Genomic DNA, 23,831 nt, shown 5'->3' with positions numbered 1-23,831 from the left:
AAGACAGATTTTGAAAATAATTTCTATGTGATGACATTACGTCACAAAAATTCCCCCCTTGGTTGTGGACTGTGGTTGATAAGAACAAGAAGAATGTAGAAAAGAAATATTAGATTAGTGTTTTCCAGTTTCTACAGACTTTTAACCGAGTAGGAAGAATTGTAAAAACGTTTGAATTAGGTGTGTTTGTACAATAACAAGTATACATATCTAATACAAAAGTATGTCCAACATGTAAAGTTTATTAATGCCTGATTTTTTGCATGTTGCTATTTAAAACAGAAACTGGAAAGGGCATTGCTTTTTTGTAAACAGGGAAAATTGCTATGTTGACAACAAAAAATGCAGTAAGTTTAACTATTTTGGAGTAAATGTGCTCATTGTTGTTTTAAGTACACTTTGTGAGTTTTACATCAGATAAAATTAGTGGTTCAGTTCTCAAAAACTGGCATTTGTTTATTAAAGGCTGTATCTTCACGATCCTGTCTGCCAACTGAATCTTCCAAATGCACAACGTATATGTGTAGACTATATACCCACACAAATATTTTTTAAATTTTAGTGTGAAATTTTACATGAGCAAGGATTGCTCAATGCGACGGATGTTGAGATTAATGTAAAAGAGCAGTCGGAAAAAGAAAGATGGGAAAATAATGTAGCTGCAGAAGAAGCTGAATGGAGCTCACTTGAAATCTTAAAACATCCAAGTAAGATTTTTGGATTTTGTTTGTTTGTGTAAAACTGTGTTTTTAATTTGTTGATTTTTTTTCAGTCAGTGGAGTAGTAAAAGCAGTTGAAGACATCACCTTTAACGAAGCCCTTCAACATTTTCAAACATGCGATTGGCATTGTTTAAATGCGACAAGAAAATCAAAACGGTCAAAGTTAAGCCTTTTTATTCGGTTCTTGTTCGGCCCTCGTCCCTTGGTAAAATCTCTTCAAGAAGAGAGGGACATGATATTTCATATAGCTCAAGGTAATGATTTGTTTTGTAGTTAATTTCAGTTTCTTACAAATACTTTTCTGTTTAGTTGCAATGAACAATAATGAACCAGTACACTGCCGAGTTCTACAAACAATCTACAAACATTTGACAGGACTGAAACACAGCTGTCCAAGATTTGGGCAACATTGGGAAATCATTGGATTTCAGGGTTTTTAAATGAGTTCTAGTTGCTTTTGAAAATTGTGATTAGCTTTTTGTTTATGGGGTTTTATATGAACAACAGCTTACATCAGTGCAAAATAGAGTTCCTTTTCAAGAAATTCTCAAAATATCTGGTCTTGATTCTTGAGAGATAAATAAAAAGTAAATGTGACACTACTTACTACATTTAATTTCTGTTTCAACTCACCCCTGGGGCACACTTGCCAGATTACTTTCTTTTATGCTCCCAAAACAGCAATTTTTATTGTGAGTTACGGTTAAACTTTCTCATCTTGCCAGTCAGTAATCATGCTTGGTCAAAACGCTCAGGTTCACGACAAAAAAATTTTAATTTTTTTGTTTTTTGGCATACAAAAAAGTCGAGAGATTGAGGAACCTTAGACTCAAAGTTTACAAAAGAATTTATTTCAGGAAATGATCCTGCGACAGATCTTAGAGGAGCTGGTTTTTTAGCACTGCTTCATTTGCTTTATCTTGTTATGGAACACAGGGCACTATGTGGAGAAATATACAAGCTATCCACACATTATGAACAAAATTTTCCATTTGCTCTAGTTTCAATTAATGTTACTAGAATAGCATTGCAAGCACTCAGAGAAGAAAAATTGTCAAGGTTAGTTTTTGGTCTAAAGCAGTGCAATAGTTGTTTGGTCTATTGGTTATTTAGTTTAAAAACATTTAAGAAAAAGAAATTTTGATTTTTTTGTTTGTAGCTTACAATCTAGAGTGGTCATGTTTTACCTTCCTTAACTAATTCATTATATTTTGTGTACTGGATCAAGGTATTAATAATTTAGATATGCCAGCCTCAAAAACGTGTGTTGTGTTTTTTTAAGTATTTGCAACAAACGAAAACAAGTGGTAGCTGTTATGAATGAATTTCATCTTGCTGTATTTCGTCACTTTTTTTACATCTGGAAGACACAACACAAAACAATGAAGGATTCAGGGCATGTCATGAAAGGTGAGAATAGGTCATCCGCTGTTTTGTACCTAATCTTATTAACAAGTTGATGTGTAGTGTTATGATAGCTGTTGGAAGGAAATGTGTTTTATATTTATCGGTCATTTTTTTCAGATGTTGAAAGATCTGCATTAAAAGATCCAAATGCGATGCTTAAAAACTTGCATTCATTTTTAACCAAACAAACTTACAGTCGTGCTGCTCCACCAACAATTGATTTGTCTCGACTTTCTACTGCATCTTCAGCTTCTGATCTATCCCTACAATCCCCAGCTCTAACCTCACATTCATTGGAAGTGGTGTTGCAGCCAGTTTCAAGAGTAAGAGGTCAATCTGAGTCAAGTGACCCAAGGTTTGCTGGTGTTTACGAACTTACTGAAGACAATGTACAAGAGTTTGACAAGAAAAATGATGAGATGACCAGTCATCTGTGATGTTTCATTTTTACAGAGCCTGTTGAATGACAGTATCATAAACATATTCTAAGCATGAACTTTCGTACAATAAACCTTAAACCTTATTCGGTTAACCCAATTTTTGGCCCAACCCATTTACTTTTGAATGGCAATTTACTAGATCAAACCACATTGCTGATATGTGGTGGGACTAAATACCACATGTGACTGCATATTATCATATGATAAGCAGTTTTAATGGACAAAAGTATTATTTATGCAAAATTACAACTTTACATCCTTTTTGAAGCACTGACTGTTTGGGCTATTTGAGTTGGGGTGAGGGTTTGCAATTAACACTAAAAAATTCTGCTACAATCTGGTCCTAATTATACTTGTTGGGCATCTCACATTCCACATACTATACGGTAACATGCAGTATTTAGTACCACCTGTTTATGTTACTTGTTACATTGCATAGTGCTCCATTGTTTACAACATTGTAGTGTAGACATGAGGGTGCTATTATTCCCACACAATGACTGGTTGCTATTATTCCTACCAGTCAATTGTCGCCTTTTGCTTTTGAGGCGGTCAGTGCCTACATACTGTTGTAATAAATCAAAAATTCATTTTTTTATTTTGTCACTATTGAGCACTTGATGATTCAATTAAGGTGATTTGTACTGATCTAAATAACATCAGGTTTGAAACAACTATCTGAGTTCACCAGATTATTATTATTTTTTGATTATTTTTTTGGCTCATTTTAACTCAGATTAACCAAGGTTTACTGTGTTGTATCGTTTAACACATCTGACCACTTTTGTAGAGGCAAATAGGGAATTAATGTTCCATTTTACTTTTTATGTGTGTTACTGGGGCTTCAAAATAGGTGTTACATTCAACATGGTGAAATATTTATCAATTAAAACTTCCTCAATTTTGTATTTTGCAGTGATATGTTTGACTGTGAATTTTAACTGTTCTCCAAATTTTACAGCATTTTGTTTTTTATTTTTTGTTTTACCTTTTGTCAAACATAACTTGTAGTGAGTAGAATGGTTAAGTTTTTTGCTTGTTATCAAAGATTGTGTTGTGTTAATATTGTTGTACACTAATTGGTGCTGAGGATTTGTTCACTGGCTTTGAAATGTTTCCGTGACCATTTGTTTGTATGTGGACATGGTATTACACTGTGATAATGAAATTGTGTTTATTTACCAAATTCTATTTTGAAACACCTAACAGTGCTTTTGAAAGTAAACAACTTTGTTGAAATGTCCTTTCCCTTTCAGCAATTTGTAATTTTACCGCTAACTGGGCATACAACATTCCAGAGAGCGTTGTTGATGCAAACAATTAGTGATGTTGTGACGAGCACTGTTTTTTCATCATAAAAATTCTGCTGCGTTTTCAATTTCTGTTTATGTTGCTTTTATAGTTTGTCCAGGCCAGACTTGAGTAATTCTAATCTAATTTACCGTTTTCCCAAAACCGCCAGTTCATCCAACCGCATTTGTAGGCAAGTGATATTATTATCGTAATCACTATCTCGTGGGCTACCAGGCATAACACAGTCTGGTAGTAGAAGAAACACAGTCTGTAAACAAAACGTTTACTAACTTAGCACCATCAGATTATGAAAACCAGTATTTTGTGTTTGTACCTTCAGTTATTGGGGACCGGCACGATTGCAACTTAACGCCGATGTCAAAAAATCATGCCTCACGCAAAACGGGTAAAATAATAAACCTTTTTCGAAATGCTACTGAACTACTTGACAGCCACATTACCTCCATTTGAACGCGTTTCAGCAAAACCGGCAAATTATACAGTGTTAAACGTGTAAATCTTGTAAATCCAAAGTTGGTTCGTTTAAATCTAATTCTAGTTCGAAGTTCAGTTTAATTTCTAGTTTTTGATAAAGTGATATTTTTAGTTTAATTTTTAAATACAAAAAAACGTCCCTTAGTTGTCCAAGTCTGGCCAGCCTTCATTTGCTGGGCCCAAACCTGTCTGTCCTAAATTGCAGCGGTAAATCAAACATAGTACACAGTAAGAGTAAATTTCAAATACGTGAAAATCAGAGTAAACTTTCTGGTTTCGTGCAATACCGCACCAAGACCAGTACACTGTAATTTACAATGATGCAACAACTTTTCAGTCAACAATGAAGCAATTTTGCACTGAACGGATCTCAGTTAACATCAGAAGTGCGAGATAAAATGTACATATTACAATTTACTGTATCGTACAACCTACGAAACAACAACATGGCTTGACGGGTTGGGAAGGTGAGATGGGGTCCTCAATCGAAGTTAGTGCGTTCGGTTTGTAATACACCCGAAATGCGGTGAGTCTATAATCCAGGGCACTTCTGGTGAAGGTTGAGGCAAAATCCTCCTTGTTGTAGCATTTTTCGGTAAGGTCGTTTTGAACCCGTTTCGGCCTTCCCGACCATTTCTCGAAACTCTCTGTTTCAATGTCAATGATTTCCGCACCTAAAAACAACACATCATTTTGGATTGAAATAAATGAAAACAAAAGAAATTAAGATTCGTGTTGATTCATTTTAAGATGAACCAGAACATGTGAGATTAAGTCAGTTCAAGTTGATCGTGTTGTCAAAAGTTATAGACATTTTGTACACTACCTGTTGTAGCAATCCATTGGTCAATCCTTTTGACAGTATCGTGAGTGGTTGCAAAGATAGGCTTCTGCGTGCCACAACAGCCTGGCATTGTCAATTGTTCAGGAAAGAAGGTGCGAACTTCCATCTTGGCTTTTACGTCATAGTTCAGTTGTTGCAGTGGGATTTGAAGTTGTTGACGAGAAGGATCTTCCTTGAACCAAATGCGAAGAACTCGAATTGTGTCCCAGTGGACGCTGTATCTAGGGCATTCGTACGACATACTGTTTGACTTGACGTGACCTTTTTGAAGTTCTGACAATAAAAAACATTAATTAGGCGATATTATAACAGAAAATGTTGCGTCTTATACACTCTGGTCACACGCACCTAGAAGCTTGGTTTTGAAAGGTATTTCGACAGTTTGAATGGTGGCAATATCAACGGATTGACTGCTTTCTAACCATCGGTTCGCTTTTGCAATGAGCGAACTAAAACTTTGAAACTCGATCACAGAGGGAGGAAACGTCACTGGATACGGAACGAAGTCTTTTACATCTGCATGTAGTATAAACCTGGCTGGTGGTTTGCAATATAATTAATCAAACCAGTTATCATGCCTCATTGTGTTAAATATCGACATATGTTTGATTATTAAACAGCCTATTACCAAAACTTCGCCACCTACTGCATTTTTAGGAAAGTGTAATCTGAACGAAACCGAATTTGATAATTCTGTGTCAGAGCTTCGTTACATATTCAAAGTTGACTCACCCAATGCACTGTGACGTGGCTGCGTTGGATTCTCGAGATAAAACATTCGAATGAAGAAAAAATCCCATTGCCCTTGGAATTCGATACAACAATAGCTTGCATCAACGTCAAGGTGTCCTTTCTGGCGAAATACTGTCTTATAGTTGACCGGAACACTTTCGATCGATAAAAGATCTCCTGTACGCAACAAATTACGTTTGTTTAAGATTTTATTTTTCTTGCGTTCTAACGCATTTACTAACCTGATAAAGGACAGTGCAGTAAGTGCTCGTTTAAGCGTTTTGTTGTTTGCTGCAAGTTTTCGAAAAATGGACTGTCAGTTGACTTCCAGGCTGTTGTTCGGTCGTTCTGCTTATAGCCTGGAATAAAGTTTTGGTAGACGAGCTTCTGTGCAGCGTTGTTGCAGTCAATTGGAGCCTCGGTTTGATAGAACCAAAGCCTATGATGATAAACAACTTTAGAAGTAATTTTGTGGAACTTGTTAATTTTTAGTTTTTTAGCAAATTACCGTAAGCCTATGACATATGATCGATCATGAGATGACGTCGATTCAGGATTGACTCGGTGTGAGTGATCCAGTCGATGACGCAACGACTCACAACGAAGCAACTTTACTTGTTGATTACTTTCGTTTAACCAATCGTTGGCTTGATCCATGCAGTCGCTGCATATCCAACAACGCGAGAGTTAGGCTACTTGGCAAAAATGCAAAGTGGATGCTATGTTATCACCACAAATTAAATAATTCTTAAATATCCTCTTAAGTAGGCTATCACACGTAGCCGAACTTCAACCTACACGAAAAACGTTTAACTAGACAAACCTAAAGTTTTTATATTCCCTTCTTCCACATGACCTCTTAATCTTAGATGGTATGAAATCGACGTATGATATATTCCTGGAACCAAGCAAAACCTGTTGCGTTCCTTTCCTCGAGGTACGAAGTAATGTAGAATACACTGAGGTGCTTGCACTCGACCTGGATGTTGGATCAGGTGACTCAACTCTGCTGTTCGTTCTCGCCTTCGCGCTTGTGTTACTTTGGATTGTACCCTCGTCAAAATTCCCGTCAACTGTTTCACGTTGTATAGGTGTGGCTCCTCGTGCTACAGTGCCGTATGGCGTTACATCTCCGTAGTAGCGGTGCAGGGTATTTTGACTAAATTCCTTGTATTCCGTCGTATTGTCACAGTTGGGTAAGGTAAATGACATAGCATCCATTGAATTTGGCGACGCTGTTCTGACCTCAGACATCGCAGATTGCCGCCCAGATGCCACATCGTCCGGAACAACCATTAACCGTCGGTACGTATGTTCTTGTTCTTGTGTTTGCAACAACGTTATCGCTTCGTCATTATCGTTACGAACAACACCTTCTCTGTGTACAATCACATTCGCATCATAGTCAGCAGCTGCTTCTTCCGACCGACCACCTTCACGTTGAGAGTCAACTTGTGTGGTGACAACACTTTCTTGTGATATAACTATTACACATGGCGGGCCTTGATTTGAAGTAGCATCCATTTTCTGGCGATACTGTCAATATGCAGCAGCTTGGTGAAACTTTTCTGGTAGCGGTAAAACCAGATCCGGCCTTTATCTACCAACTGCAAGTGCCCTTGACACGATCTAAATAAGATGTGAACCCAGGTAACTCCGTACTTGTCGACACAACATTGAAGTACGACAGTTTAACAAGTCCGACCGTCTCACACGTTCATACAGCAGATTAGCTTAGACACTTGCGTAATTGTTTTTACTCGATTTCCCCTAGGTCTGTCACAAATAATCGATTGAAGTTCCGCGTCTTTCCAGCGTACAAAAAGAGCTGTATATGTTTTATTTCTTTCTCTTAAAAGGTAGTCAGCCTCCCTGTCACGATTGCGGTCCTCGCTTATCTGTAGGAACAGACAGCTGTCGCGGGCTTTTGCATGCAAGCTCTTTATTTAGCAGCTGCTGCACTACTTCATAACAGCCATCCACATGCCTGAGCGTAAAGCGCGCGCCATCGCTGACAAATTATACGACCCGTTACGAGTCACAGATATGTTATGATAGCTCTATTAATAGCACAAAATTGCATAGGAGTACGATTATGGTCGCCACTAACACAGGAGAATTAAATTACAAGATACGGACAATATGTAAAGGGGAACAATACAGTTGTACATCAATATTAAGTCAGAAGAAAATTTCCCACTTTCCTGCTCCAACGGAGCGCAATCATCTACATTTTGCTGCGAGTTAGCCACGTGAATTCCTGTTGCTTTCTGCTGGACGAAGTATCAATCATGACGTTGATGAGACTTGGGTGGTCCTGAGCGCGTGACAGGCTTCGCGCAAACGCCTCGTCCAACCCATTTGGAGTTGTACAAAAATAACCGTCGCCACCAAATGCTTTCATGATCATCTCATAATGTGCATTGGGGGAAAGAAAGGTTGGAATCGAACTGCACACAAAGGCAAAAAAGGCGTTAAAACTTTGCTTTTGTGCAACACTGGGTAAAATTAGTGAAGCACCGAAGCTGGGTTTGCCAAAATTATTCGGACGAATAAGCGATTTTTATGCAGATTCGGATGGCAACAAATTAAGTGAAAAATCTGCGTATTTGGTGTAAACCATATATATTACCCCAAAGCTACATCGTCGGTGGTTTGCAGAGTATTCCAGAAATCTTCACCGGCACCAAATCCAATTCCATTGTTATTAACAATCACGAACACTATGGGTAACTTGTAGCGACACACCGTTTCCAATTCCATTCCCGAAAAACCGAAGGCGCTATCGCCTTGAATGCAAACCTAAAAGGTATAAATAAGGGTTTCCCATAATAATCCAAGAGGGTGCACATTTATGTGATGTGAAGTATTTATTTGTTGTTAACTATATAAAAAAAGCGATATGCCTGATTTTGAAACAGTGTTTCCTAACCTTTTTTGCGCTCGTACCCTTTGAGCTTTCATAAAATTTTCTCGTACCCCCTGTCTACAATGGCCGACGGAATAAATAAAATTGTAATAATAGGAATTACACTCAGTGTATTTATAACTTGAGTGTTGAATGCATGCATTAAAAAAGTATTGTAAGTAGTACAAAACTAACCCGTTTTACACATATAACAAAGTAACTTGTTACGCATTTTTCACAAATATACCTAAATAGCATATAATTTCACCCTGCATGCCGTACCCCCTGCTTTGATGCTTCGTACACGTACCCCTGGTTAAGAACCCCTGTTTTAAAAGATATCCACCCTGGTTCAATTCAAATACGATTTTCAAGAAATTTAATTTCCCTTAGCGTAGTCGAGCGACCTATATTTATGTATGCAGGATTACATTACGGTATCCCCAAATGAAGCTAGGTGACAACAGACAATAACAAAATTAAACTAGAAGGGTGGCTTAGCACATTTTGTTGCTGCATTTACACTATAACCTATTTTAAAACATTAATATATTTCCTATGCTTATTTTGTATTGGGTCCCATATTAGCCATCGTCTTTTATAACCTTAGTCATTTCTGCAGGCAAAAACTCATGGGTCCCCACACATGCAAAGTTGAAAATAATGCAATTCAAGAGATAACCATGAGAAAGTCAGGTGTTGTAAGGTAAAACACAGTGATCAGCACTGGGCTTAAATAATAATACTATGTAGAATACAAACTATAAAATTAGATTCACCTCAGATATTGTTTGAAGTATGTCCTATTTAACGTTTTAAAAAACTGACCCATTTTAGGGGGCTAGTAGGGTAACTAATGGGGTTCGACACACAAACTAAAAAATATATAAAAATCACAATGACTCAATCAATAGTACTGCAAAATTTCAGCCCAAACACTGTTTAAAAACTCACCCATTTTAGGGGGCTAGCGGGGTAATTACTGGGGTTATCAACAAAAACAATATGGGATGCACATCTACATGAATATATCTACCATCTGTGTAAATTTCAGCCAAATCCATCAAACATTTGATGGAAAAACGAGTTGGACAAACTTTGGGTAAAAACACCCATTTTAGGTAGCGGGGTAAATACTGGGGTTATCAACAAAAACAAAGTGGGAAGCACATCTACATAATTATATCTACCATCTGTGTAAATTTCAGCCAAATCCATCAAACATTTGATGGAAAAACGAGTCGGACAAACTTCGGGGAAAAAATACCCATTTTAGGGGGCTAGCGGGGTAAATACTGGGGTTATCAACAAAAACAAAGTGGGGTGCACATCTACATAACTATATCTACCATCTGTGTAAATTTCACCCAAATCCATCAAATATTTGATGGAAAACGAGTGGGAAGAAAAAAAAAGAAAGAAAAAAGAAAAAAACAAAAAACAATTTGAGTAAAATCAATATGTGTCCCCTTCAGGGAAGTGGACCCATAATTAACCTTACTCAAGCTAAAGGTATGTACGGGTACACCAGTGGTTCCTAATATTTTTCAATCTTTCGGTGAGCAATGTTTGATCTTTCGGTGAGCAACTTTTCTGAAATAATGCGTTAAACTTAACTGTACATTCGCACGAACATGCCCTCACCTGGGGTGCAAAAAACTTTAAGAAAAAAACTCGTGAAAAAGTGATGTTTAAAAGATCCATTGCTCAAATGGTAGGTGTTATAAAAAACGATGGATTAGCTATAAGTTTTTGTCACTTAGTGGTTGTGATCTGAAAAACCTTACCACTTGTTCTTGAGGATTTCCTGTCTTTTTTGCCTGATCAGCAGCATACAAGCTTGCTGCTATGGCAAATCCAACACCAACACCCATTGTGCCAAATGTACCTGCATCCAATCTGAGAACAAAAGTCAATTTACAAACACTGCACAAAATAATTTACTCAGACAAATGCTATTTATGATAAAAATGTTGGATGAGCAAGACAGCCAAATTACTGTTTAAAGAAAAAAAAAAGAATTTCAATAGTTCTGCTGCTTCTGTTACAGTACAATGTCTATAATAAAGTACAGTGTGTTGGTTTGCTTTCATACTGAAAATTGTAAATGTGTTGGATTACCTATGCTTTGGTAGATGGTTAGCAATCATGGAACGACTAATGTCCATTGTGTTTGCTCCTTCACTCACAACAATGCAGTTTTTTGGCAAATGAGATTTTAAAACATCAAACATTGCATAGTAATTCATTGGCACAGATTTGTCTTCTGCTAGTGCCTACAAAACAATAGTTCACTGATAGAAAAACTAGTACTATACCACCCATACATCTGTTTATAACAAAGTCTTTGTATGCTTTAAAGTGGGTTTGAAGATCTTGCAGAAATAATATTGTAGTATTATTCAGTTCTCTACATCAGTAGTGTGTGTGCAACCTGTGCCCCATTACATAAACATTGTACAGCCCACAGATGATTTGAAATGAAGAGTGACCAGCTAATGTCAGTGCAATATTAGCAAATGATTCCAATTTATGTTTGTTTCTGAGCGGATGATATCTTTCAGTGATATTTTTCTGTGCCCTAACAATGCTAGAAGCATCAGTTTTACATGTAGCTGTTAATTTATGAAAAGCAAGGTACACAACAAGGAAAAGTCAACTTGTGTTCGAGGTCCAATCATGGTAACTTTTTTGGCCCTTCAGTAATCAATGCTGCACATCACTGCCCAATAATATTAAGTGACAAAATATGTGCTACAAAAGTACGGATATTTTCTGCTTTGATGAGAATTGTTAAGTATTTTAGGCTGGTAAAAATATATCCATGACTATAATATCCATGAGTTTTAACAAAATGCTTTAGTTGAGTGTTAAGATGAGTAAAACAGTCTAGGAATAAAATAATGGTTACTCATACTTGTGTTTGTTGGGCATTGGACCTGATTTTGTCCTGTAACAACATCCACCATTCTCCATCTTTTCTTAATTTCCAAGGGACACCACGATCTACACGTTTGTATTGCTGATTCAACTAAAAATACAGAAAGTTAAACCGAATAAAAACATTTTAGTTTAACAGAGATTGTTTACTTGAGTTAACACTTGAGAAATATTTCCCTGCAGGGCAACGGCAGACTTCACATTGTTGTTCAGCTCCTCCGGACAAATATCGATTTGTATGACCTTCACATCACTTCTGAACCGAGGTTGTCTACAAAACAAAGCTGTTGGAACCTAAATTCAAACTTTGTTGAAATCATAACATCATGTTTTGCTTACTTTCCAAAATGAAGTTGCCAGTTTAAACGTGCACCAAGTAACACTACAACATCAGCATTCAACAATGCCCTAAAACAAATACAAAAAATCACTTGGTTATGCGCCCATATAAATTCCTTCTTGTGCACATTTTTGGTGCATGAGTGCTTTTGTTAGCAATAGCCTAGTCACACATGCAAAATGTAAATTGTGAACATAAAAGGGTCTAGGGCAGGAGTACCCAACCTTTTTTTACTCAAGATCGACTTGTGAGGTAGTCCAAATCTTGGGTTCTACTATTCCGATACAAACTAGAAGGGTGCACATATTGCCCTTGCACATACACTATGATCTATTTTAAAACATAAATATATTTCCTATGCTTATTTTGTATTGGGTCCCATATTAGCCATCGTCTTTTATCACCTTGGTTGTTTCTGCAGGCAAAAACTCATGGGTCCCCACACATGCAAAGTTGAAAATAATGCAATTCAATAGATAACAATGAGTAAGTTTGGTATTGTGAAGACAAACACAGTGATTGGTACTGTGCATATCTAAATATGCTATATGGAGTAAAAACTATTTAAATTAAAAAACTCATTTTAGGGGGATAGTAGGATAACTAATTGAGGTTCAACACACACAAACTTAAAAGTAGTAAACCATAATGACTCAATCAATAGTACTGCAAAATTTCAGTCCAATCTGTCAACGTTTACAATTTCAACCACTAGAGGTGTTTTGAGCAACAACCGTTAATGTTTCTGACGTCAAAGGGCTGTTAACAACCCCCGAACTGCAATGGCGCAATAATGATAATTGGCATACTTTACAAGCTGTCCAAATTTTAGCCAATTCTTACATTGTTTACAAACTCACCCCTTTTAGGGGGCTAGCGGGGTAAATACTAGGGTTATCGGACAAACAAAGTGGGATGCACATCTACATAACTATATCTACCATCTGTATAAGTTTCAGCCACATCCATCAAGCATTTGATAGAAAAACGAGTCAGACAAACTTCGGGGAAAAAAAAACATTTTAGGGGGCTAACGGGGTAAATACTGGGGTTATCAACAAAAACAAAGTGGAATGCACATCTACATAACTACATCTACCATCTGTGTAAATTTCAGCCAAATTCATCAAACATTTGATGGAAAAACGAGTCGGACAAACTTCGGGGAAAAATACCCATTTTAGGGGGCTAGCGGGGTAAATACTGGGGTTATCAACAAAAACAAAGTGGGATGCACATCTACATGAATATATCTACCATCTGTGTAAATTTCAGCCAAATCCATCAAACATTTGATAGAAAAACAAGTCGGACAAACTTCGGGGGAAAATACCTATTTTAGGGGGCTAGCGGGGTAAATACTAGGGTTATCAACAAAAACAAAGTGGGATGCACATCTACATAACTACATCTACCATCTGTGTAAATTTCAGCCAAATTCATCCAACATTTGATGGAAAAACGAGTCGGACAAACTTCAGGGAAAAAATACCCATTTTAGGGGGCTAGCGGGGTAAATACTGGGGTTATCAACAAAAACAAAGTGGGATGCACATCTACATAACTACATCTACCATCTGTGTAAATTTCATCCAAATCCATCACGGATTTGTATGAAAAATGAGTCAGACAAACTTTGGGTAGAAAAAAAAAGAAAAAAAAGAAGAAAAAAGAAAAAAAAAGAAAAAACATTTTGAGTAAAATCAATATGTGTCCCCTTCAGGGAAGGGGACCCATAATTAGCAATATAATGCATGACTGTTTTTATTACCAAAGGATAACATGAATTTTTCGAACCTAGTACAGACGAATCCGGTTAATCGCATACCGGTTAATCGCATAATCCGTTTAATTGCATCACAATCAAAAATCCCAAACCGTCGCCCATCGTTTGTTAAGAAAATCGTCCGGTTAATCGCATACCGGTTTATCGCATAAACCGGATATTCGCATCGATTTTCAACGAAATATGCGATTAACCGGATTGATGATCTCTATGTGAAAGTCGAACAGACCGAGTTTTTCGAATAAAAAACGACGATATGATAACAAAATCCTCCGGAGGTAATGTACACGAAAAGACGTGGATGCATGTTTGCATTCTACACCAAATAACGCATCTAATTTCAACGTTGAAAATGACACGTCTCGTCTCGACTATAAAATATTTTGGAAAAGTCCTTAGGAGATTAAAACGGCGTTCAGTCTACCGCTGTGCGATAACAAGGAGTCGTTATTTCAAAGCAGTGCACATTGATCCTTTTTTATTGGCTTATCTAATCGCCAATAATGATATAACAGGCGTTTAAAATTGAAATGAAGAGTTCAACGTGTCAAAATTACGAAACTGCTGTTCCGGCAAGGACGCTGATTGTAATTTCTTACTAAGTGCAAACTGCACCAAATTCGAAGTGTTAAACTGTATTGAAATTTAAACAATGTTAAATGTAAAACAAATGTTTTAAAATGTTTTCTGTTATATTGTTCATGACCCGCCAAACACGCAATGGTTGTAAAAAATGTTAGATCGCAAGTAATCACACGATGTTGTTTAGATTCACGTAATTGGTAACGTGCCAACGACCGACATATTTTATGTCTTCTATTCGTGACCTTGCGCAACTTATCAGGAAGAACACCGATTAAAAAAGGCATTTATTCCTCTAGTCTAGTACTTGTTGCTGCTTTAAATTTTTGAAACAACGATCACACGTTGATCACGTGACAGTCACGCTAGTCCTGCAGCTGCAGTTTTGCTGTGTAAGCTAGAAAGTAGCGCCACAATCTAAGTCTTTAAAGTTTTGCTAAAATCAATTATTCTTTTTGTCAATTGCATAACGGGTTGTAATAGAAACTGCTGCAGCTCGCCTTAGCGCCTTTGCGCTGTAGAATGTACCAAAGTTGTAAGTTTGACCCGGTTTCGGTCGAGTACTTTCGGGTTTGGGCCTGCTTACAAATATGCACCTAGCACTTTGCCGCTTAGGTTAGAAACAAATAGTTTAGAAACAACAGGTTATTTTACGTGTACATGAAGCGAGACGCCTGGCACATTTATAAGGGAAACTACCCAAAACAAGACTAAAACGTCATAAACCGTCTTCATAGGGAAGTTCCCAAATTTGAATGTTGGGCCCCTTGGCTACGATGCGATGTAACATATCTTTTCAAATAAACCTTACTGCAAGAGAAAGCACAAATCAAGCGAACTGTGGCGTGCGCGCCAACTAAGAGTGTGTGTGTGCGTTTCTACTGTTTCTTTAACACACTTGGGCGATTGCACCATAGCCACGACAGTTAGGAAGCATGACGTCATGCATTGCGCTGAGAGTAATAAATCTAGTTTTGACTTCAGAGTACTTTTTTCAATTCTCGGCAACAAAAGAGAGAAACTACTGCTCCGTTGCCTCCGTTTGCCATATTATCGCATAATCCGGTTAATCGCATCAAATACCCGTGGCAAATCGATGATGCGATTAACCGGATTCGTCTGTAATACACTGCCGTCTTTTGGAAAAACCTAGTAAGCGACATATTTTTCAAAATGCGTTTTTTTAGTGGAATGGTTACTTAATGTTGGCTAGTTTTCTGTGTTAAAATTTGGAATTTGAAAGATATCTAGTTATCGATATATTTACGGTTAAAAAAACCTAGTAAGTGAAACACAACGCTAAAAGTATTTGGCAAAACCTAGTATTGCTGTTTGACCAATCATGACGGTCCAGTTCATCACGTGACAACTTTTTTCTGACAGCTGCTTGTTGTCGCCTTGTTTACTTATCTATTGGCATTGTGATTTAGTTTTGTTTGCTATTAAGTAAATACCGGTATTTTAAGTTTGTTTAGCTGTAACTATACCATCCAGTTTCAGTGTTTGTTTAATATGGCTACCACAAGAGGAAACTAATCTTGGCCCTTAAATAAAACAAAGAATGAAGCTCCAGTTTCCAGGAAGTTTGGATTAAGAAACTTGCTTGCCAGGTTACACTTCTGAAGGCATTAAGGTAGAAATTTAAGTTGAGATTAGAAACACATTGTTAATGTCCAAGAGAATAAAAGTTTGAAATATTATAGTTCATGTAAGTACACTTTCAGCACTATAGCCATAAGCAAAAAATAACACATAGATTTGGCTCAGAATCAGATTAAGAAACAGGTTATTGTGCTGAAATTAAAACCGCAAGTGTGGATGATATTAATCATAACGTGAGTAGTTGTTGTCATTTGTAGTCTTATCTGACATGGCTACTGAACATCATTTAACTCATCAAATGATCAGGATTCAAAACTATTTCAGCTCAAAAATGACACTTCTTGGTTAGGAAGAATTGTGCCACTGGACCAAGATTCAGATAGTTTAACCAAAGAAAATCCATATTTTACAATTTCATCTAAGCTTGAAAGTTTACATGCTGAGCCTATTACAGGTATTTTTCTTTCACGCTTGAAACCTTGCATGATGTTAATTTATGTTGTTAAAAGTTAATGATGATTTTTAGCTTATAAAATATAAATGTTCACAAACAGATAAACATAATCATTTAAGTTTGCTCATCTCAAAGTTAACCATTCCAATGTTTTATTAATATTGATAAGTTTTCATGTCTAAAAATATTATAAAAACTGTTGGTCGCAGGACTTTGCTGGAAGAAGGAAATTCATGAAGGGCACTATTCATAAAACTGCAATGTTGGAGCAAAGATATCCTGCTATTTGCTGTATGAACTGCCTGGTTGCTGTGGTGCCATGCTCACAGTTTGCAAAGTGTTTTATATAAACAAATTTGGGAATAAAAACTGATTGTTTATTCCTGAATATACTAAATGGTGCAAATCTGGATTGATAGTGTTTTTTACCTTTCTTTTTGACTAGTTTTGTAAATACATGACAATTTAATAATGAAAAAAGAATATTGACAAAACCTTTTTAAGGCAAACAAGCCTTTTTTCCAAAATTACTGAAAGCTGCATGGAGCTTTATTCTTTTTTTTCTTTCTTTGAAAGGTCCAAGATTAGCTTTCCTTGTGTGGTAGCCATACTAAACAAACAATGAAACTAGATTTTGTAGTTTAACAAACTATATTTACCAGTTTTGTGACAACATGCTGTTATAAGAAAAAATGACAAATGTATAGTAAATCTATAAATAAAATGTACATAAAAAAGCTACCTTTCTAGATGTTATATGTTTTTATTTGTTATGTAAAAACATTTTTTTGGGTGTCATTCAATTGATGGTTAAACTGCTTGATGTTTTCATGTTAGACTTTTGTAGCATGGTAAGTTAACCACATCAAGAACTCACAAAAGTTTATGACATGTTTTGTAAAAGTATCTTTGCCATGTACTTGTGATGTTGTTGAACAATTATACTTTTTATTGGTCCTCAGCACTAGCATGTTGCTATTGCTAATAAAAGGTTTTTGACTGAACATTTGTACTCCAGTATTCTTCAAACAGCTTGAAAAATGGTGACTTAAATGTAATAACAAAGTTTATGAAAAAAATAAAAAGCTTCTGTTTGATTTGTGAGGGTGATAAAGCAAAAAAATCCATCTATTGTTCTGAGCCTAGACTTTTCCAAATTTTATTTCAGTTAGTTTTGCATTTCTTATCCGGTAAAACCTAGTATATCGTTTTTTCATGGATAATAAACAAACTAACAATATGTCGTGAACCGTAGGTATGCCAAAAATTTTTTACTGTAACATGTTTGTGAAAAACACCAAACAGGTAGACCAAAAAAATATTTTTGGATGCTAACCAACATCAAACGCGTTTTGTGCTTTTTCTCGAAAACTTGAAAATTGCAGTTACTAGGTTTTACCAAACGACGGCAGTACATTTGTATCATAATTTGGCTATTATTTCTTCTCAAGTCAAAATAGAGATGTATTTCAAAAAATGCAGGGCAACTACCTCCCACTTTACTACTGCAACTGCAACTCAAATTTTTTGTGTTGTAACAATAAAGCGCCTGCTGAGTATTTATGGTGTGAATATCAAAATGTCCTCATAAATTATTTTAATAAATTCATCCATGTACGGCAACATTTCTAAAAAACGTGTTACAAATAAACTACTTAAATTATTTTTGGCATCTCTCGCAATCAACTTGATATGAGTCCTAGATCGACGGGTTGAGCACCCCTGGCCTATGGTTTAGTTGAATTTTTTTAATTATCTATTTTCATGTGGCTAAATGACTTTGGGCCAAACGTGAACAGATCATTTTGCAGGAGTGATTCAAAAACGGAAAAAAGAATAACAAGAAAAAGAATATTCATGAAACCACAATATTTACCTGGATCTAGCAGCAGCAACACACAGTTCATGGTCATCAGACAACACACCCTTTCCCATTGGAGTTGGCAGAAATGGTAAGCAATGTGCTTCAATGAAGTTTTTAATTTCTTTTCCTGCATTATCATAGGCAGCACCTTTACCAACAATAACCAATGGTTTCTTGGCTTCATGCAACAGAGTTGAAGCCTTTGTGACCAGCATGACCTCAGCTAAAATTTTTGGTGGTCGTTCACATTTTGATGGAAATCTAAACATAGGGCGTGTTTGATTATTTTTATAAAAATCACATCTATTCTATTGATAGTATTGAAAGTAAAACAATAACAAGCAGTGCTTTTTATGTGTTATGACCACAGTCACAACACATGTTGAGGTCTGGTAAATTGCCATGATAAATCCCCTGATACTCAACTTTTAATAAACATTTCAATCATTAGCATTTTATAACCACTTTTATTAAGGCAAGTATATTAAAAAACAGTACTCTAATCTGAATGTATTGTATTACAAAAAGCTGGACCTAATATTGCATTTCTCAACTTCATTGACAAAGTTTCCTGGTATATCAATGTAGCAAGCTCCAGGTCTGCCATATGTAGCCATTCGAACAGCTTTTTCCACAACCAAAGGGATTGCACCCAGACTGGTTGGGCGTGCAGAGAACTTACTATATTGCCTGCAAGCTTCTACCTGCATTGAATATAATAAAAATTCAAAAAATAAACCCATTAAAAGTTATTTTCAGCCATTGATCAGAAAATTCATTTTAGCTGTTATTCATGCAATGTTTTAAAATGTATAATATTCATTTTTACAATTTATAACCTACAAAATTTATTTTAAACCAGTAACCTGAGGAAACTCCTGAAATGCACCCATGCATTGTTGATCCTCATCAGACGAACCTCCAACAACAATCATTGGCCAACAATTTTCGTTAGCATTGGCCATTCCTCCTAATGCATGAATAAGACCTGGTCCTGATACCACAAGGCAAACGCCTGAACAAAAATTAAAAGAATATACCAAGAAACCAATTCAGCTTCTACTTAAAAGTATGGCAAATATGTACACATTAATAGAAACACTAAATGCTATTTTTTGTTAAACATTACATACACCCACACATTTATGACAGTACCCTAGGGCAGTGCTCTTCAACCTTTTTTGGTTTGGTGAACCCTTAAAGTTGTTGTGACGAACTCATGCACCCTGTTTACCTAAAAAGGTAAACTGAGGTAAAAAGCGATATGAAAAAAATACTTTTGACATAAATTAACGTCAATCTGCACACTGCGCAAAACGTATTTTGACATAAATACACGTCAACCGCACTGAAAGTGTTAGACATTAACATGTTTAAAAAATACAGAGGTTCATTTATACATCAGTTGAAACTTACATCTTTTTTCTAATAAGTCAAATATTAATGGTTTATTAAAAGTTTGTGATGCACCCTTGTATACCTTTTCGTACTGGTGCACCCCATGCAAATTTTGGACACCGGTTGAAGAGTACTGCCCTAGGGTATTTAAGTGACACTGTTTTGTTTTATTTTACCTGGAAAGCCTGTCAAGAAACCAATGGCACCAGCAGCATATGAGGCAGATTGTTCATTGCGCATTCCAATGTATTTAATGCCAACCTGCTGCAATGCCTGGGCTACTTCTACTATTGGAACACCAACAACACCAAAAACATATTCCACACCCTATCAAATACAAAGAAGTTGTTAAAGTACAAAATAAGTTGGCAACATAAAAAAACAATTCTCAAACCTGCTTTTTCAGTGAATGTGCAACAATTTCTGCCCCAGTTAAATTGGCATTTTCTTCTTCCATGGTTAAAATATTTAAAACACGCGGATATGTTTTTTCGTTTACCACTGCAACTGTGTGATAAATTACATCCGAAGAAAACTGCTGCGGAATCCGCTATGAAGGGTGCAGAAAAATAAATGATTAAACCTTAATAATGAGCAAACAATGTTCATGATCCACCCGCCAGCAAAAATGCAGAGCAATCGACTTAGGGAAAGACCCCAATTTCGAAAGTCTTCGTGGCTCGTCCACTGGGCTCGTCCCATGCAAAGTCTGCAATAAAACACAAATGTCATTTCGCCGAAATGGAAGTCAAAAAATATTTAGAGGATTTTTTTTTGATTTCGCAGTTTACCACATTAAGGAATAGATGACCCAATCATAAAAATAGCCAAAAATATAAACCATTATGCAAAATTACATTGCAAGCATTGTTCATTATCAAAAACAAACACGTTTTTAAACAAAGCCAAACGGAAAGCTCTAAATCCTTTTACAAGTCAGTGGTGAATTAAAAGGAAGGTCAAAAGTTAACGTAAGTTACAAGTTTGACGAACAACGAAATTATGTTCCGGCAATGAAGGAAAAAGTTTGACAAGTGTTTGAAAAACATATACCCGAGTACTATCCATTTCTGCAATAAAAAGCGGACGAACGACTTTATAAAATACTACCCCCAGTGGTTAAAAGTGGTTCATTTGTTCAAAGGGGCCCAGCTCAGTAGACATTTTTCGAAAGTTTGACGAACAACGAAATTATGTTCCGGCAAAACGATCCTAGGGCAGGAACTTGGCCGAATGACCCAGCGCGCCTGAACCATATACAGACTTAAAAAACCTTGATCGGGATTCATCCCCGGGAGTGTCCTGAGTTCGAACCCCGTAAAAAAAAAACGATCCTAGATACGCCACTGGCAGGGACGCAACGATTGTGTTCTGGTTGGTCGCGTCACAGGGTTAACGTTGTGTGAGAGTTAAAAATGGTTTGATATTGAAAAGCGATTGTCGTCATTTTTTGTGACGTCATGAGAAAGCATGATGACGTCATGTATAAAGTTTGGGCTCTGCGATGAATGTTTCGCAAAATGACGTTTATTTGAAGGCCTGCAGAATTCTATGATGACGCCATAGTGACGTCAATATGTGTGTGACGTATCCGAGTTATGACGTAAAGAAAAAAAAAATAATTTATGTAATAAGATAAAAATAAAATTTGAAACTGGTATGTGGTAATCAGTTCTATTGCAAAATTTCCCACAAAAAAAGTTCGATTCTCATTTCGGCGAAATGACGGTGGTAATAAAACACAAGTTGTCTGACCGATTGTTACACGATCGGAGAGAGCATGCAGTCGTTCTCAACTGGGAAGGAATTCCTTGCAAGAGGGGAATTTTAAACTTTGAGGGAAGGAGTATCCTTAATGTGTATTTGTGGTTTGTAAATTGACACTTAGCTTTGAGAATATGATCTGTGAAGTTTACAAAACACCAAATTTTAAATGATCTTTGTATGGTTTATGAGCTTCTACTATGTAGTGTATTGGGGATGGATGAAAATGTTTTGACATGTTAAGTGAGGAACTCGTCGATGAAGGTTGGGGACCACTGGGATAGAGCCTCAAGGACGCCATCTTGTGTCCAAAATAACACAGCGGATATAAGCAAAAACACATAAATTAGCTGATTTTTACCAACTGGAGTACTCTACCGTGAATTTGACTACCCAATTTAAATGCAACATTTGGGTTCTAACATTTTAGCGTAAAAAATCAAAATGAATGTGAAGTGTACATAAAAAATAGGCGGGTATAAAAAAAACCAGTCACAAAGTGCGCAGTATCTCGAACATGCGGCTATTTAAATAAATTGTGGAGTAGGAATTTATTTGGGGGGTCCATGTCGATGGTAACCCTGGATATAGTCAGCGCTGCTATTCACGTAAACATTTTGCGATGTATAGAAACGACTTTAAACTCTTACAACCGTGACAGGCCGGCTAATTAGTACGAGGCGGCCCGAACCCGAAAAGCACGAAGACATCCTTTCGTTGTCTCGGCATCGAATTTCCCATCAACGGGTCTCAAAAAGACCTTTATAATTTAAACATGCCTGTATACTGGTCTGTATACTGAAAAGTTTAATTTATTAAAAACTGTTATTCTTACAACTAGTTATTCTTACCCTGACCTACAAAGTTAATGTGGTTCCTATTGTAACACCAGACGCTTTTCTGAAAGACCTCAGAAGGACAATGTTTAAGTTTGTTTGGCACTCAACGCGGAAAAAAGTTAAGCGGACTAAAATGTCTGGAAAAATCGAGGCTGGGGCATTGATGCTGAACCACAACGCGTATTTGGTGTCGCTCCTTGTTAAATGGATCAATCCGCTGTTTGGTGAATCGTACACGTCTCCTTGGAAAACCATCGAAACTTCACTTGCAAATGCACGGGAATTTAATTCATGGCTAAGTAGTAACGTATCGCCTATCTCAAAACTTTACAAGAAATCGATCCCACTACGCACGCTATTGGGAAAATGTGAACTCCTGAGTTACCATAAAATTGTTAATTATTGTTAGATCTTGTGCTATTATGTTTATTTGGAACCGATGACTAAGACTTAATTGTATTCTTTTGTGCGCGCGATATTTTTCAGCGTAAATACGCACAATCTGAACGAACTACGCAAAGATTTAGGCTATTCATTCGCTTAAATTTTCAAAACATTCCGAATTTCTAACTACAGTTAAAACGAACAAACGTCCTGATTTTCTACGTAAGTGGTCCGGCCTTTGATTGTTTGTGTATTGCTCCTTATTTTAGTTGTTATCGTAAAAATAAAATAATAAATAAATGTGTAGCGTTTACCTCGATGACGTCTCTATTTACTCCAAACGCTACAAGAAATAATAATGTTATTGCCTCGGTTATTGATGGATCCTCGTTCTGTCTGCTTTAATTTGTTGAATGCCATCTTCTTGACTCGAACTGCAGCAACATTAATTTGAGACATCCTATGTTTAAATCAGCTGAAACATAATGCAAGGTTATCCCTTCACAAATATATTCTGAGTATTTACTAAACGTTTATCGTTTCACAATTCCAAAACCTCTCTGATTTCAAGGCGGAAAACAGCGCTTTTTATACTCCCCACAATGCAACAGTGAACTTCTTCTCTTGCACATAATTACGTTTGTTAATGTTACTTTTAACTGGGCAAAGTCCACATTTGCCTTTTTTATTTGTTAAGAATATACTCGAAAACAGGAACATAAGCGTCAGTGGGACCGGACATGTATAACTGCGAAATACAAGGCAAAATAGAATATGACTTTACCCATACAAGCAAAACATGTACCTGAAAACCGTGTGAAATATCCGTTTTATAAATTTTACGTTTGTTTTTTATTTGGCTGCAAACGCTGCTTTAATGCAGCGTGCAAAAATACCGGGTGCGATTCGTGTGAAATGTTCGCTTATGACTATTTGCGTTTATTCGTTATATTATAGCTGTAAACGCTGCTTTGATGCAGCGTTCTAAAGTGTAACGTGCAATTGGTGTGAAATATAGCATTTTTATCTACTTGGTC

General features: G+C 36.6%; 3 protein-coding genes and 1 long non-coding RNA gene across 5 annotated transcripts; 2 read left to right on the top strand and 2 right to left on the bottom strand.

The window, feature by feature from the left end:
• Positions 1-99: 99 nt before the first annotated feature.
• On the top strand, positions 100-3,947 carry LOC145237015 (ELMO domain-containing protein 3-like). The gene is made up of 8 exons (XM_080099708.1): positions 100-180; positions 283-347; positions 563-707; positions 773-976; positions 1,032-1,154; positions 1,580-1,781; positions 2,005-2,132; positions 2,247-3,947. Exons 2-8 carry the CDS (start codon positions 327-329, stop codon positions 2,564-2,566), a joined length of 1,143 nt encoding a protein of 380 aa, XP_079955834.1. The 5' UTR covers positions 100-180; positions 283-326; the 3' UTR covers positions 2,567-3,947.
• A 632-nt stretch (positions 3,948-4,579) lies between these two features.
• On the bottom strand, positions 4,580-7,910 carry LOC145237013 (uncharacterized). The gene is made up of 7 exons (XM_080099706.1): positions 6,757-7,910; positions 6,442-6,597; positions 6,176-6,372; positions 5,934-6,110; positions 5,550-5,717; positions 5,184-5,474; positions 4,580-5,031 (listed from the first exon to the last, which is right to left on the bottom strand). The coding sequence occupies exons 1-7, from the start codon at positions 7,455-7,457 to the stop codon at positions 4,772-4,774; spliced, it is 1,950 nt and encodes a 649-aa protein (XP_079955832.1). The 5' UTR covers positions 7,458-7,910; the 3' UTR covers positions 4,580-4,771.
• Positions 7,911-7,978: 68 nt separating this feature from the next.
• LOC145237014 (2-hydroxyacyl-CoA lyase 1-like) lies at positions 7,979-20,534 on the bottom strand. Its single transcript, XM_080099707.1, has 12 exons — positions 20,202-20,534; positions 19,984-20,134; positions 19,276-19,424; positions 18,944-19,113; positions 18,422-18,670; positions 12,121-12,189; positions 11,932-12,052; positions 11,759-11,872; positions 10,963-11,117; positions 10,629-10,740; positions 8,566-8,735; positions 7,979-8,383 (listed from the first exon to the last, which is right to left on the bottom strand). Exons 1-12 carry the CDS (start codon positions 20,262-20,264, stop codon positions 8,161-8,163), a joined length of 1,746 nt encoding a protein of 581 aa, XP_079955833.1. The 5' UTR covers positions 20,265-20,534; the 3' UTR covers positions 7,979-8,160.
• LOC145239619 (uncharacterized) lies at positions 15,552-17,549 on the top strand. 2 transcript variants are annotated; one of them, XR_013862350.1, is made up of 3 exons: positions 15,594-16,324; positions 16,398-16,545; positions 16,755-17,549. It is a non-coding gene; the product is annotated as an uncharacterized LOC145239619 (long non-coding RNA). The 2 variants fall into 2 exon arrangements; XR_013862349.1 differs by having other exon boundaries at positions 15,552-16,545.
• Positions 20,535-23,831: the final 3,297 nt, after the last annotated feature.

Source organism: Phallusia mammillata, chromosome 7, assembly GCF_965637545.1.
Source record: "Phallusia mammillata chromosome 7, kaPhaMamm4.hap1.1, whole genome shotgun sequence".
NCBI lineage: Eukaryota > Metazoa > Chordata > Ascidiacea > Phlebobranchia > Ascidiidae > Phallusia > Phallusia mammillata.
The sequence above is the reverse complement of the archived record's forward strand: the minus strand, read 5'-3'. Positions and strand labels throughout refer to the sequence as shown.